Source organism: Aulonocara stuartgranti (assembly GCF_965226115.1).
Source record: "Aulonocara stuartgranti genome assembly, chromosome: 22".
Lineage (NCBI taxonomy): Eukaryota > Metazoa > Chordata > Actinopteri > Cichliformes > Cichlidae > Aulonocara > Aulonocara stuartgranti.
Window position 1 is genome coordinate 17,873,861 of NC_138957.1, and position 14,831 is coordinate 17,888,691.

The following is a 14,831-nucleotide window of genomic DNA, read 5'->3' on the forward strand; positions in this document are numbered from 1 at the left end:
TCATGCTATCCTTCTGCCAAGGAGGCGCCCTCGGGGACAAGACAAATTTAATTGTACATAAACAAAACCAGGCAGCAGCAAAGTGGCATGCAGACACCCCGGCCCTGCAATCTCGGCTTTTCCACGTCTCTATTTCTGCTGTTACATAATCGCGGACACCTCACATAGCCTCATTATCATTCTGTTTTCATCCAGACCATCTTTTTTCCTTTCCCCCCCCCTTTTTCTGAAGGCTGCCTCGCTTGTCAGAGATGCTTTCTGCTGTTTGAAATAACAAACACATGGGGCCGTGTGGAGATGACACACATAAATGGTTATTAGTTTAATTTGCATTCTCGCACGCAAGTGCGCACCAAGATAATCCCACTCCTTTCACCTTGAAGAAAGAGCTCGGAGAAAGTATTCACAGTAAGCTGTTGCAAAATGCTGTTATCACTTGGGAGTTTGGAATTGTAAAAGCATGACTATAGACTCATTAGGTGTGCTTTTGTAGACTCTTGCAACCACAGAGGCAAAGTATGCCTTTTTCTGGGTTTGAAAAACCAGAACACTATTTTATTAGATATTTAAAAAATATATTAGGTCTCTTCATCATCCATCAGCCCATAAGTACTCTTGTAGAATATAAAATTTAATCCAGTGATTCCATAATTTGCTATATTCTAACAAAACTATCTTCAGAGATCCTTGGTTGCACCTGTAGGTAACAAATGGTACAATAAAATGAATGAGTGGAACATTTAAAGACATTTTGTGCATTCATTCATCCTTGTGAGATTTTCACAATTTTGTAGACATTATTTAGAAGTGTGTTTATACATTTCTGTCACAATTCAGACTTTCTGAAGTAACAACAGAAAGAATAGTATTAAGTTTATCATTAATGTAACATGAAAAGTTCTATATTTAATGAAAACACAGAAAAAGTAAAGAAACCTGCATTTATATCCACAACATTTGTCATGATACAGACTCCAGACTCTGTTAAATAATCATAAATCCATTACTGTGGATTTCTTATCAAACTGACCTTGCTGACATACACAGAATAGCAGGAAACAACGTTTTTATCTTCCAATCATAACCACATGATGAGGCCATCAGAACTGATGCAGAGTGCATCAGCTGGATAAATTAAAGTACTTTCTTTGTAAATTGAATTACAAGAGTTTGTACTGTGTAAAGATGTGTTCACATAACCATATACACCCCGTTTTCCACTTTATGAGAGATGAATGGGATCTTTCCTAAGTAAATCTCCCCTCTCCTCCAATGACCTGTTACATTTGATCAAATTAATCATGCATTATGTAAGCAACCACAGAGACACAAGCGGATGAGAGATAATACAGATACTTCGTCACAGATGAAGCTCTTTGGCTGCATCTGAAAATGGCTTTTCTGCCACTCATGAGCTGACACTCCAAAGATGAGAGCCAAAGGGTATCCTCCACATGGCGTGCGCCCCATAGAGAGGTTGTCTCACCCTGCCAAGTCTGTCTAAATCCTGCTTCACTGTGAATGAGGAGGGACAACAATAGCAAGTCGGGCATAATCTATTTTCTGCTGAAGTGTTGGTGACAGGGTGTCTGTTTTGTCTTTGTCACACCCGTATACCGTAAGTCAGCTTGGTCAGAGGTGAGCCAACACAGGCCCAACACTCTCCCTTTCTTCATCCTTTCTCTCTTTCCTTATTATTTGGGCCTGTTCCTGTTTGTCTTTGCTACACTGTCATTTATGATATGACTTAAGGCCTCACAGTCACCATCACTTTCCCCTCTGATCCTGTCAAATAGGTGCCCCGAAAACTCCTTGTTACAAAAGTGTCAGCTGTGCAAGCCCAAAAGACCCAGGGGGCTTTTTTCTTTTTCTTTTTTTTTCATTACAAGTAAGGTTGTCTGGCTAGCAGCTAGCTCAGCTGCGATCACTCACCCTCAATATAGAGTGACAAGTAGATGATGCAGTCTGACACAGCTCTGTGCTTATGCTATGGCGTGTTGATTGTTGAGAGAGAGTTTTAATTGAGATTTTGATTGAAATGGCACTCACTTGCCCTATAAGAGCTAGCGTCTCTATAGTACATACACATATTTTATACAAATCCACAGTTGTATATATTTGTACATTGTCTGATGCAGTGTGACTGTCCTTCAGGCACAAGACAAGAGAAAATCTCCAATCATCCATCCTGCTAAAATATCTCCAAATAAGGCTCTAAATCTCCAACAGTTTTGTTTTTGTCTGGCCTTCAAAATTCCCTGTAGGGGAGATGAAACGAAATCTCCACAGAATAACAAATAATCACCTCACTGTTATCCTATTTTACTTTAATTCAGCCATGCTAGAGATCGAAGATCACACAAATAGCTTATTATGTATACTATTTTATTAATGTTATAATATCAATACAATACAAATTAGAGCATATTATGCATAAGGTGTTACAATGAGTTATAAAATGTCCTTTGTGACTTAATAAAGGGGAAAACCCTTCCCTTCCTGTCTTAGTGATGTTTTGAGGCAGCTTCAGTGCATCTTGGCATTAATTCTTCACTTTTCGCTCCTACTACTCTAGTCAACAGTGTCGCTCGATATTCTCACTTCAGGAGTCAAAAGTTCAGGTTTTGCCTTCAAATTGTTGCGCGTCTGTAGCGTGTCTATGGATTTGTGATAGCATTACGCCATCTACTGGACTCCAATCGGTAGCGCAACTACAACTAATCCTCCCCGAGATATCTGTCACTAGTCCACAGTAAGCACCCATATTGTAATTAAAATATTAATATTATTAAAATAAGTCACGTTATAGACGTGTGTAAATTGTTTTAAAAAAAATAACATTCACTGTGCTCAAAATGTGGAACCGTTGTCACAACGGTACCGTTTAGCCCCGGCCACATTTACAGTAACTCCACAACTTCAGCTTTCAAGATGGCGGCGGCCGTAATTGAAACATGCCATGTAGCTTGTTGTGCAAACAGGACGCCAAATGTTGTTTCTTGGGGTCGCGGAGGAACTATCGCTTATGGGACATGTAACTCGGTGGCTCTATACGACCCAGAGGTAGGACAGGCCGTCACTTTCTACTGAGAACCCGCTGTTAGCTGTCACAGCCAGCGACGAGCATGCTGAAGTTTTAAATGGGCCGATATTTGTTTTTATTACTCCAGTAAACTTGTTCTTTCTTTAGGAGAGGAGAGTTGTAGCTCTTCTAAACGGACACACCAGCAGAGTTAATGCGGTCCAGTGGGTTCACAGAGAGGACAGCGGTGAGTGTGGAGAGAATGGAGCTGATGGCTGTCAAACTGCTTGTGTGTGTGTGTGTGTGTGTGTGTGTGTGTGTGTGTGTGTGTTTGTGTGTGTGTTTGTTTGTTTCCGTTGTTGATCCAATGCTGCTCGTGCTGCCACAAAGGCAGCTGTTCTTTAAGAGCCTCGCAGAGGTTGCACTCGTGTTGAGCTATATTCCTGTCAGGACACTGTGCAGGTTAGTCACCTTATTCTGCAGGAAGCCTACAGCGAGCTCTCCAGAGACTCCTGGCACATTGAGAAACTATATTCCAAAAACGTTGCCATATGCTACAAGATTTATGTTTACAGTAGTTGTTACTGTGTTATGTGCGCCAAACCATCAAAACCGTGTTACTGTTATTGTCACAGCTCCAGAGGGTCATCTAGTCTCAGGAGGATCAGACAATCGGCTCATCCTCTGGGAAGCTCAACAGGATGGAAAGGTGAAGCAGCCGCAGCACATATTGCTCATACTGTTTCTTACACCTTGCCACCTCTTTAAACAGCTAGTAAAGCAAGTGCATGCTCCTTGGAGAAATGTTTGATTCCTCTCCATAATAATGGCCATACTTTCTGAAGTGATCTCCATCATGATTTGGCAGCATATAGGGTAGCACAGGTGGATTAAAAAAATAAATAAAATGTGATGTTTCCAGTTTATCCAGTCTGTTGAGTGTAAGGGCCACACTGGTCCAGTATGTGCTGCTGATGCCATCTACGTGGAGGACTCAAAGATACTGGTGGCCTCCTCAGCATCAGACTCCACAGTTAAACTCTGGCTCTGCTGTGATGCCAAACAAGGTAAGAGACAAAAAAAAGAGTGACTGATTTATTCATCAATTACAGTTGCTGTGATTCCTGAAATTGATAGTTACACTACAATTCTACTTATATTAAACTTGAATGATGTTCCCATAGAGAGGAACAGCCCCTCAGCTTGGATTTCCTGCTTAGGATGTTGAAGCAGCCCCAAGAACCCAGAGTTAATAGTCCGAGATGGCTGCAATGACCATAAACAGTAGTAAACACATAATAATATTCTGTCCTGCCACTGTTGTGTATTTGTGGCTCACTAAATAAGCCAAATAAGCTAAATACGCTTTTCCTGGAATTCATTAACTCAGGAGTAACTTCCGAGTTCCCAACAGCTAACTTCCTTTGTAACTGGAAGGCAGCATAATCACAGAAGCCCGACACAAAATCAAGAGTAATTGAATTAAAAGGAGAGAAGCTAGAAGATCTTATTTCATACAGTGGATGAACTGAGGGGCTGCGTCAAGACAAGCTAAATGAGGATAATTTTGAACGATGAATCATTCAAAGCTACTGCAGTTCAGTCTGAAACAATATGGAGCTGGTTAAGAGTGTGATTAGTCAGAAGTTATGTCTTCTTCTTATGAGGCATGGCTACTCTAAAGATCTATAGTTCTCTTCACATATTGTTTGATGTGTTTCAACAGAGATCCCTAAAGTGGTAGCACTGCAAAGCGTTTACCACAAAGAAAAAGCAATCATTTGTGAAGAGCTTTAAAAGAACAACATTTTTGTGTCCTTTAAGATTTCACAAGATATTAACTAAATTACATGACCTGGAAACGTAGGGGGTCTACAGCCACAAGCTAGAATGCTTCAGCATCCTTTCCCCTCTATATACCAACTATTAACTGACATATAAAATGTTAATTATTTGAGTTTATCATACTGTTTCTGATTACCTGTCTAGTAATGGCTTTCAGAGAGCATGGCAATGTTTGTAACTTGATTAGCGCTGTGCTGCAAAACTATTTAGGCTTGTCATGTATGCCACAGCACTTACAGTAGACTGTCTTCATGGTTCAGTGGACTTACTTACATTTAAGAAGAATTAGATGTATTTATTTGTAAAGCTTTACCTTCAAAGCTTCCAAACTAACTCACTCTTCTCTCTGATATAAATCTTAAAACTAAGTCACCATGTGCACAATAATTGGTTACAGGTACCGATCACCTTGCAAACTGAATGAGCCTTAGACTTTCCTAACTAGAGTCATAAATTCCCCTTGAACATCTAAAGGCTTCATTATCTGATTGTTCTTCTAAAGGGTAACGTGTATGTTTATAAACGTAGGTAAAACAACTTGCTGGTGATTTAAAAAAGAAATAAAAAGGCCAAATTTTAGATGGAATTTTTTATACCCCGTATCATACAAAGCTGTAGAATTATCCCTGGTAAAAACTGTGAGCATCTTTCGTGTTCCTGTCTGTCATCCATGATCCTTCCCTTGTTTCTAGCTGTCCCCCGTAACGTCTCCTCTTTGCTGAGAGTTCTCGTCCAGGTCTCAGTGCAGAAAAACATTAATGAAGCCTGACAGTTGTCGAGCTCAAGCGTGCGTTTTTGTGCACTAGGCATCACCTTGGGTTATATTCCCAGTTAAGAATACAGTCTATTTCAGATCGGTGCTGTTTGAAGAGCAGTGGCTCGAAATGTACTCTCTTCATCGGCGGGGGGAAAACTCTGTGTCCACATGTATAATGTCATCTGTATTATCTTAAATTATTTCCTGTTATTACATCGTGTTTAAAGTTTAATTTCATGTATGTTTCCTTTCCTCAGCTGAGTGCCTCCATAACTTGTCCTTTGGCAGCGGTTTCATGATGGATGTCTCTCTGGTACTGTTGCCAGGCAGCAGAGGTAAGCCTAAGCCATTCATCCATAGACATCTCTTAAGTTATGAGACACACACACTCACACATACATTCTTTTTTCCTCTCTTGTCATCCATCTCAATTTACACGACTGCTTTAGAGCCTGTAACTGAACGTCATATTCAAACATTCAAAACTCTGTCTCCGTTTGAAGTGTCTCGCGTCATTTTGCCTCGCAATTTTACACGCTTTTCTGTCTGATTCATGCTGTGCTGCTTCCTTTCCATTCCGCTTCTGTTTATAAAACCTAGATGGGGATGTAAATGCATGAAGCCTGCTGTGAGAGTGAGAGTGTGTGTGTGTGTGTGTGTGTGTGTGTATGCGCGTGCTTTTGTGACTGTGTGAAAACTTCTTCTCACAGTTCCCATATTGGCCTGTGGGGGTGATGACTCTCGGGTGCATCTCTATGTGCAGGCCGATGGGCAGGTAAGCTCGGGTTGATATTTCTTTCAGGAAATGCTCTTTTATGTTCTTTGTGTGTACGCTTTCCTTTGAATTTCCACAGTTAGAGGGCAGTGTCTGACCCTTTTTAATCCCTCTACAATAGCTGCAGAGAGCCATGTCCCTGCAAGGACATGAAGACTGGGTTCGTGGAGTGGAGTGGGCATCTACAGGTGAGTGGTAATGTGTGTAGACTCTTTGTATCAGCTGTATAAGAAGGTTATTATCGTAGTAGAGTGTACGTGTGACACATTTAATTAAAAATCAAAGTACAGTAAGTCTTGAGCGATCTCTCACTTCATTTTATTATAATAGTTATAATAGATGCAACAATTGATTGAAACGTTTGCAGTTATATATGTAAACACAGTATGTAAGGCAAACAAAGTCAGCCGTTGGTATGGCCACCTTTATTCTTCAACATAGGCTGAACTCTTTCGAGCTCTCTTGTAATTTCTTTATGTAGTTTTAGGAATATTTCAAAAACCTTCTTGAAGGACATTTAAAGCTCTTCTTTGGATGTTTGCCAAGGAATAACTTTGAAAACCTGGAAAACTATTGCTAAAGACGGCTTTGAAAAACTGGAAGTCTTTCTCCTTAGAAGCAAAATGTAAAGATCTGAGGGCTGACTAAAAGGTTTTGCACAAAGACACAATCATGCTGAATCAACATTCAGTAACAATCATTATTTTATCATTTTTAGTTATTAAAAATTGAATAAAATAATGTTTGTTACTGGTCAAAGAGTTCTGTGGGTAATAAATGTACTAAGCTTACTAAAAAGGGACCTGTTACGGGCACCGAACATATTAAAGAAAAAAGGACTTGATAACTTTGTGGTCTGGAGTCCCTTTATCCCTTTATTTACCCTTTTTATCTTATTTTCTTTTTTCTGTTATGGTAGTGTTTTATCTTCCAGAGCTTGAAAAGCATGCGCTTGATTTCTCACTTATCTTTAGTCGATCTTAAGAAAGCGGGATAATGCAGTTTCTGGGCTTTGAAAGAGTTAGATAACATGTTGCTGAGTAAATGCTGAGAGGTGGGAGTAGATTTCCTGTCCTGGCCTTTAACCAATTTGACAAGAAAGGCTGACATGTGGTCTTTGACCTTTGCAAATTGAAAAACAAAGAAGTGGAAAGGCAATTTTCTCCTCGCAGACCCAGAAAATGTCTAAAGCATGCATGTGGTTTCCATCTTTCCATGCCAAAGTCCAGCCTCACCATCCACTGCATTCAGACTATTTTGATAGCACCCGGTAATGCATGGATCCAATCCAGGCTCTACTAATTGTGTAACCCTCTTCAAAGGCACTTCATTACTGCACTGTTCTGACTGTGTAAAAGCTATTTCATCTCCTTAACCAACCCTCTTCACCAGTGTCTCCTTCCTACTCACAGTCTATGACCTACCTTGCTGCCAAGCTACGAGCCAAAAAAGAGAGAGAATGAAGTTTGTTTATATGAAGTATTCTCACAGGAATGACAAAAACCCTCTCTCTGCTGCGAGGGTAGTTAAATAAATCAGTCTGTTCTTTTATGATTCGACAGATGGCAAATTGGAGCAGTAGAGGAGCAGTTTATCATAGCTGTACAATATTGGGGTTCAGAACATGATTTCTAGTTTTGTATTTCTCTCTTTTAATCTGTTTTTTTTTCACTAGGTTTAATTATACGTTACTTTAAAATCAGCTTGACATCTGTCATGCACTAAAAGCTTTGTAGAAAGAAGTCTCACTTGAAAGGCTTTTAATATGTTTGCTATTTTTCCTCATAATTAAATGGTCAGAAAACATGGCCGTGTTGGCCTTTTCGCAGACTGTGCAGAAACTGCAAGATTAAGATAGTGAAAGTATCATAAATTAAAAGTCAAAGTTAAAAATGACTTTGATGCCTAGTTCTCGTTTTAAAAACACTGTTGCATAAGAAGTAGTCACCACTGCGCGTCGTTTCGGCACAGTTTGAGGCGAGTAGCAAAACAAATCATGGCTGTCGTTATCATTAGTGTCATTATGCTATGATTGACAAACTATAATGGCTTCATCCTTCTTATCCCAGCATTCTGGAGGCCTTTGGTGGTAGCAACACAGGACTTTTTTTTTTGTTATATCTGTTTATCTTGGCAGAGATAAAAATGGAACGGTGGTTACTGCACTAAAACTAAAACACCAGTGTGAGAGACGGGCACACTCAGGAATAGTGGCATGTGCTTTGTTTGCCACTTGTCGGCGCGTATTTGACCCGCATACCTGTGTTCTGACTGGCTACATCACACTCAGCAGCAATCTTCTCCTAACTAACAGATAAGTGATCAAAGTGAAATTAAACATCTAGCTGAGGCTTTAATGCTCATTACAAGGCTGAAAACTAAGGCTCAGTATTTAATTGTCCCACGTGGCTCGGCTTTGACCACTTTAAGCACGATGAGCTCTGCTTGAAACTGAGTGCTGAAGCACGCTGACTTCTGTTAGAAATCAGTGGAAGTTTTATTCAAAGGTGCTATAAATAATGATTTTAAATTTATGATGAATCAAATGACTGTCTGTGGGAAATTAGCCTACACTCTGCATAACTTTATATATTTTGTTTTAGCCACCAACAAGCTTCTGGCATAATTCTGACTGGATATTTGCCACTCTTCTGCCAAATATCCGCATTTTAACCATCTAGTTGTTGTTTTGCAGTGAAGTTGAAGAATTTGAAGGTATTCTTCCAACTTTGTTATTCCATCTCATTCATTCCATCCCGTGCATCTAATGCTACCACCACCATGCTTTCCAGTTCATGAAGGGGTTGAGCCTTGATGGTTCATGGGTTGCTTCTAACCAACTTCGTCTTATTTGAGGGTAACAGTTTGGGTCTTCTTCCAGACCTTGGCAAAGTTTTGACATGCCCAGATAAGTTGTACAGTTCTATAAACTGGTGATTGTGGAATCTGCAGCTGTTTAGAAAAGCTTCTGAAAGAGACTTGTCTAAGCCCTGACCTCAACCCTATTGAAAATCTGTGGACTACGCTTAAAAGCCGGGTCTGTGGACACCAATCTCAAATAATTTTAAATTTGTACACCCAGTTCTTGTTATTTAAAGTCACGGAAGATGTACAATTATTCCACACAGAACAGTACAAAGAAGTGATGAGGTTTTCAACACGTTCAAGTATACTAATGTGTCTGATCTCTCTATGGTTTTTTGGACTGTCATTGCTTCTGTTCGCACCAAAACAATACCACTATATTTCATAATACCACACATTTCATTGAAGGATATGATCTGATTAAATAAAACGATGCAAAGTGAGGATAGATTCTGCAATAGAATATTTTAAGAGCCGACACAAAATAACTTTGTAGTGAAGGTTTTTGGGTTTTTAACTCTCACTCATTCAGGTGGGGAGCTGTTATTAGCCAGCTGTTCGCAGGACTCTCTCATCAGAGTGTGGAGGCTGTGTGCCAAGTCTGGCACAGACACCCATGCAGAGGACAATCACAGCATCATCAAAATGAAAGAGGACATTTTTGAAGTGAAGGAGAGAGGTGAGTGGGCCACCCAGGCTTGATTATAAAAGGGGCGCTAATTAGCCAAATGAAGAGAGAAGGTTTTTGAAGGTTTAATGGCACATGATGGTTACAGACCTGTATGTATGTTTATACATAATTGTTTTTTTGTGTGTGGAATTTTTCAAATTTCATGCAGTTGTTCTCGTAATCAGACACTATTTCCTGTGGAGGTTTTTTTGTTGTTGTTTTTAAGCTGTTTTTTTTAGGCTTCATTTGTGTTCTTTCTACAGATAAGTCCTCGGTGTATGCTGTGTCCCTTGAAACGGTGCTGGCAGGCCATGAGAACTGGGTGTATGGGGTTCACTGGCAGCCTCCTCTCTATCAAGGTACCTTGATTAAAACCTGGGAGGAAATGCCTGCTATGACGCCCATTTTTGGGCATGCACTTGCATAAATTTGCCAGTAGGTCATTGCTACAATCTATTAGTTAGTCAAAAACACAATCAGACCATTTATTATAGATTCAGAGAAAAAAACATTTCAATCACTTACTCAATTTCCACAGCTGGTGGAAGTAAATGAATTGGCTTGGACACAAGAGGCATGTTTTTTTCCCCTTTTGTCTTTCAGTCTTGGCTTACAAAAGCCAGCGAGAGACTGTGACATTTTAAAAGGAAAAAGAAAAATAGAAGTGTTAAAAGTTATTGACTTAATTAGTCCTCAAAGGAATGACCGATGTATGCAATAAATTCTTGCTTAAAACTCTGGTTTACATATATCTTTGCTTCAGATACATCAATACAAACAATCTTTTATTTTTAATTTATAAGTCAACATAAGTTACAATAATTATGATGCAGACACATGTGTCCAAACTGAAAAACACTTCACGAAATGACAGTTGCACTCTCCCTGCAGTTTGGTGGTCTTTGCATGGAAAGCAGTCATGCCTGCAGCTATCTGTGTGTTTGGGGAGCAGAGAGCTTTTAACCACAGCACCATCATTTGTGATCTTGTCTTGTTCTTGGTGTTTGTTGTAAATAGAGAGCAGTCAGTTTGAAAAGAGCAAAACATGTTCATCAGTACTCCTTGAGTTTTTGTGCTGCACTAAAAGTAAAGAGGTCGCTGAGATGATTAAAATAAGTAGTTAAAAAAAAACATGCTATGAAAATTTGACTGTTCAAATAATTTGCACATGCGGCCGAGAACAAAGGATGTTGGGAGTAGGATGTACTTCAGCTGAAACGTGATAAAGATGGAGAAGCACTGGCCTAATGATCAACTGTTAAGCAATTTTTTGATCTCCATGCTTTTCCTGAAAATAGATCTCTTTATCTCCTCCTGCAGGTGGCGAGCTGCAACAGCGTCTCTGTTTGCTCTCCGCCTCTATGGACAAAACCATGATCCTCTGGGCTCCTGAGGAGGGTTCTGGAGTGTGGATAGAGAAGGTCAGTGTTGTGCATGCAGGTCCACAGAGCCTACACACATATACAATAAGTGAATTCAGTCATTCTTGATAGTCAGCACAGGGTTTGTTCACACATCCACGGAGACTCGCACACCCACCTCCTCAGTCTATTTTGGCCAGTTTTCCTTTCAGTTGCTTGTGACATGATCTGGAGCCTGAATCCCCCCACCCCCCACCCTGCACCCTCCGTCCACAGTATCCCTTCTCCTGCTGTCAGTGCCCTTGCGTCAGTTTCCACTCTCCCTGACATTGAAGTGTCAGGAATAGAAGTGATAGACAGTGATGAAGAGGCGCTGAGCCCAGCACTGTGAGTTTAGCAAAGCCGGTGTTGTCCTCCCCCCATCCTCCCTTCTATTACTTACTCACACTGAGCCCCCCTTTTTTAACAGCCCATTCCCTAACACATCCAACAAGAGATGGAGAGGCTGCTGGTGGAAGATGTGCCATAGCCTCTGACTGCAGCACCTTTCCTATTTTTTTTTTTTTTAATCATCAGTCTTTCTTTTTGACTCTTTACACCCACCTTTCATAATGTTCTCCTCCCTTTCTTTTTCTATCCCCTTCTGACATCATCTCTGGCCTCCTTTTCTTCCTCCCCCCTCCACCTCGTGTCTTTGGTGCCCAAACAGCTGCTGTTGTGCTAGAATGAGACTAAATTTAACTCAAGTGTGGATGGCAAAGAAAAAACAGTTCTCTGCCCATCTGCCCCACAGCTTTTTCTTTTTTTGTGCAAAGCCTATTCTCATGTGGTTCAGGGCTACCTCAGAGTACCTTCCTTCATACCTGACACTTACTGCATAGGCGTCTGATACAAACTACTGCCAAAGATATGCTCGGACGCAGAGGCATCCCAGAATGGTGGACCAAAAATGCTCTCACACACACATCGCACTCATCCAGTTGAACAGAAGTGGCTGACCTCGTCATGGCAGGCACCTCGGCTGTGATCACATTCTGCAGTAATGAATAAGATTCCACACTTGATCAGTTGCATTTTTGCACCTTTGATCTCATCGTCCACATTCAGAGCGACGAGCAACAAAGACTACAGAAAGGAGAAAATTCTAAAAGTCTAGAATCCGACAAAGGCACGATGATTACGACCTGAAGCGAGCATTGATGTCACAAATTCTTCCCAGTATGATTAGACAAAGCAGTCAGAGGGGAAAGAATAAGCAGCGATGGGCGTCAAGTTTAGTGCAGCCAATCTCCCTCCATAGCCAGATTTTTTTCTCTTGATACCAAGAATAAAGAAATAACCCCCATACCTGAAATAAGCTTTTTGCTGAATGTAAGAGTGCATAGCATACGAGTCTCTTCCTCTCTTTGCTCTCCCCTCCATTTCTTTTTGAGATTCAAACCCTTTGAACTGACAGTTTCCCCTGCCTGCAGACGCTTTGTCACTTACACCAGAAACACACAGGTACAACAATGACACCTTGAATTGAATTAAACTCAATTTATATAATGATATGTTTTTGGGAATTAAAGGCATTTGAGTGTTTTCTCTACCCTCACAAAGGTTTTCTTTTTTGAGACTAGCATTTTTTTGGGGGGGGTCCCACAGAGCTAAATGACCAGCCATGTGTGCCTTAATTAGCTGTTTTTTACAAAGAAGCGCTCCACTTCTTTACGCTGATTAGAGTAATTGGTGAGATTTAATGGAGAGCAGGGCTAGCAGTGGGATGGTTGGGGCCCACCGCTGCGTAAAGCACATCTCACTAACGAGGCACACTGGTAATTAACATCTTCAACTGACCACAGTGGGCCACCACAACGCCTAGAGGGATTATCAGTTTGTGTGTGTGTCTGAAGATAACCTTTTATTTAGACCTTGGCGTATGTATCCTCCTCAGGGTACACTTAGTCGCATGGCAGATCACAGAAAGCAACAAAGTCCAAAGAGAGTTCTGTTTTATAGATGACGCTACAAGTAGTTCATTTCATGCAAAGTGAGTCTGTAGTTAAAAAAAAATCAGCAAGTCAACCGTGTCAGTAATGCAAAACATGTGATTTTTATTATTTTCTTTTTGCAAAAATCTTGAGCTACATGCCATTTCTTTATATTTTTTCCAAGGACCCAGACTTTCTTGTAAGTTTTTAAAGAGGTCTTGAGCAATAGTTCTTCGAGGTTTGTACATGACCATTTTCATAGGAATGTGTTTGTTTTAAGTTTATGATAAGCTACCTAATGTTGACCTACGAATCATTCAGGCACAAAAAGGGCACCTAATTCGAGAAATGAACCACACATGACAAACAACGCAGCAAACAACCATTTTTAACTTGCATCTTTAGACCCTTTATTACTAGCAGTCTGTCACAAAAGCACATATTCTGCCATTACGTTAGTTGGAAAATACCAAAGGAAGAAATAAAGCAAAGACCTGATGGAGGCATTTGGAATTTCTGCATCGTCTTTGTGTCTGCTCTTCACTGAAGACTCATCAGAAATGGTCTCAGTGGAAAGGTGGCTGTCAAGGTTTAGGTGTGGCATTAGAAAGGAGGTACAATAGTGAGTATCTACAGCCATGCTTTTCATAGTTTGGAGCTGCATTTCACCAGCATGATCCATATTGCAACACGATCAGGCTGCGCTGAAGAACAAACCAAATATTAATTTTAAAGTTCGTTAAAATGGTCGTTTGTTCCTTACGTACTGTTTTTCCATGTAGTTTTGTATGTTTCATGAAATCACTGCAGCCATTTCCCATCATTCTTGAGCAAAATTAAGAAACGATAGGCGGCCCAAGACTTTTGCACACTACTGCGTTACTGAAAATTGAAAACCTGAAGAAGTTGCATTGGGTTCTGAGATGTATATCAGTTTTCTCTAAAAATTAAAGACATTAGTTTCTGTTGCTGTTAACATTATGTGTACACAAGCGTTAAAGTACTAAAAAAGTGTTTTTAAAAAGAATTAACAAAGACAAAACCAAATCATAAACACAAAAAGCTAAAAAAAAAATATTCTTTTACACGAAAACATTTTTATCTGTACTTCCTAATGAACCACTTTCAAGTTGAAAATGAATTGCCAAATAATATTTCAAGTAATAACCCACACGTGACAGTCTGAACTCAGTTAAACACCCTGCAAACTTTATACTGAGAGCACTGTAATAAATAGGCGGCCCTTTTCTGTTACAAATAGTGTACACGTCATTGATTCATTCTTATTCTGTCAGATCTTTTCTGAGGCAAGCACAAATATTCCCACACTGTAGATTATGCTAAATGTCTGCCAAGATAATTAAGAGAAGTCCATTTTTGCATATATCATGGAAATAATCATTCACTATATCTTTTATTATATTTTACACGCATTGTATTTTTTACAGGACTGAGAAAAACCGAAAAGCCGCTCTCACCATCTTTCAGTGTTGCTCCAAAAAAAAAAAAATGTGGGTTTTAATACCTGTGCTTCATGCTGAATGGGTTTTCTCAGTATGGCTA

At 40.0% G+C, this 14,831-nt stretch overlaps 1 protein-coding gene across 1 annotated transcript in view; it reads left to right on the plus strand.

Moving 5' to 3' along the window:
* Positions 1-2,700: 2,700 nt before the first annotated feature.
* elp2 (elongator acetyltransferase complex subunit 2) overlaps positions 2,701-14,831 on the plus strand; it is a 33,946-nt gene continuing 21,815 nt past the window's right edge. Inside the window, exons 1-10 of the mRNA XM_082522356.1 lie at positions 2,701-3,063; positions 3,191-3,269; positions 3,658-3,731; positions 3,945-4,089; positions 5,882-5,959; positions 6,335-6,399; positions 6,521-6,587; positions 9,797-9,943; positions 10,198-10,293; positions 11,255-11,355. Of these exons, the coding sequence (XP_082378482.1) occupies positions 2,932-3,063; positions 3,191-3,269; positions 3,658-3,731; positions 3,945-4,089; positions 5,882-5,959; positions 6,335-6,399; positions 6,521-6,587; positions 9,797-9,943; positions 10,198-10,293; positions 11,255-11,355 (984 nt within the window). The 5' untranslated portion in view covers positions 2,701-2,931. The remainder of the gene's footprint in view (positions 3,064-3,190; positions 3,270-3,657; positions 3,732-3,944; positions 4,090-5,881; positions 5,960-6,334; positions 6,400-6,520; positions 6,588-9,796; positions 9,944-10,197; positions 10,294-11,254; positions 11,356-14,831) is intronic.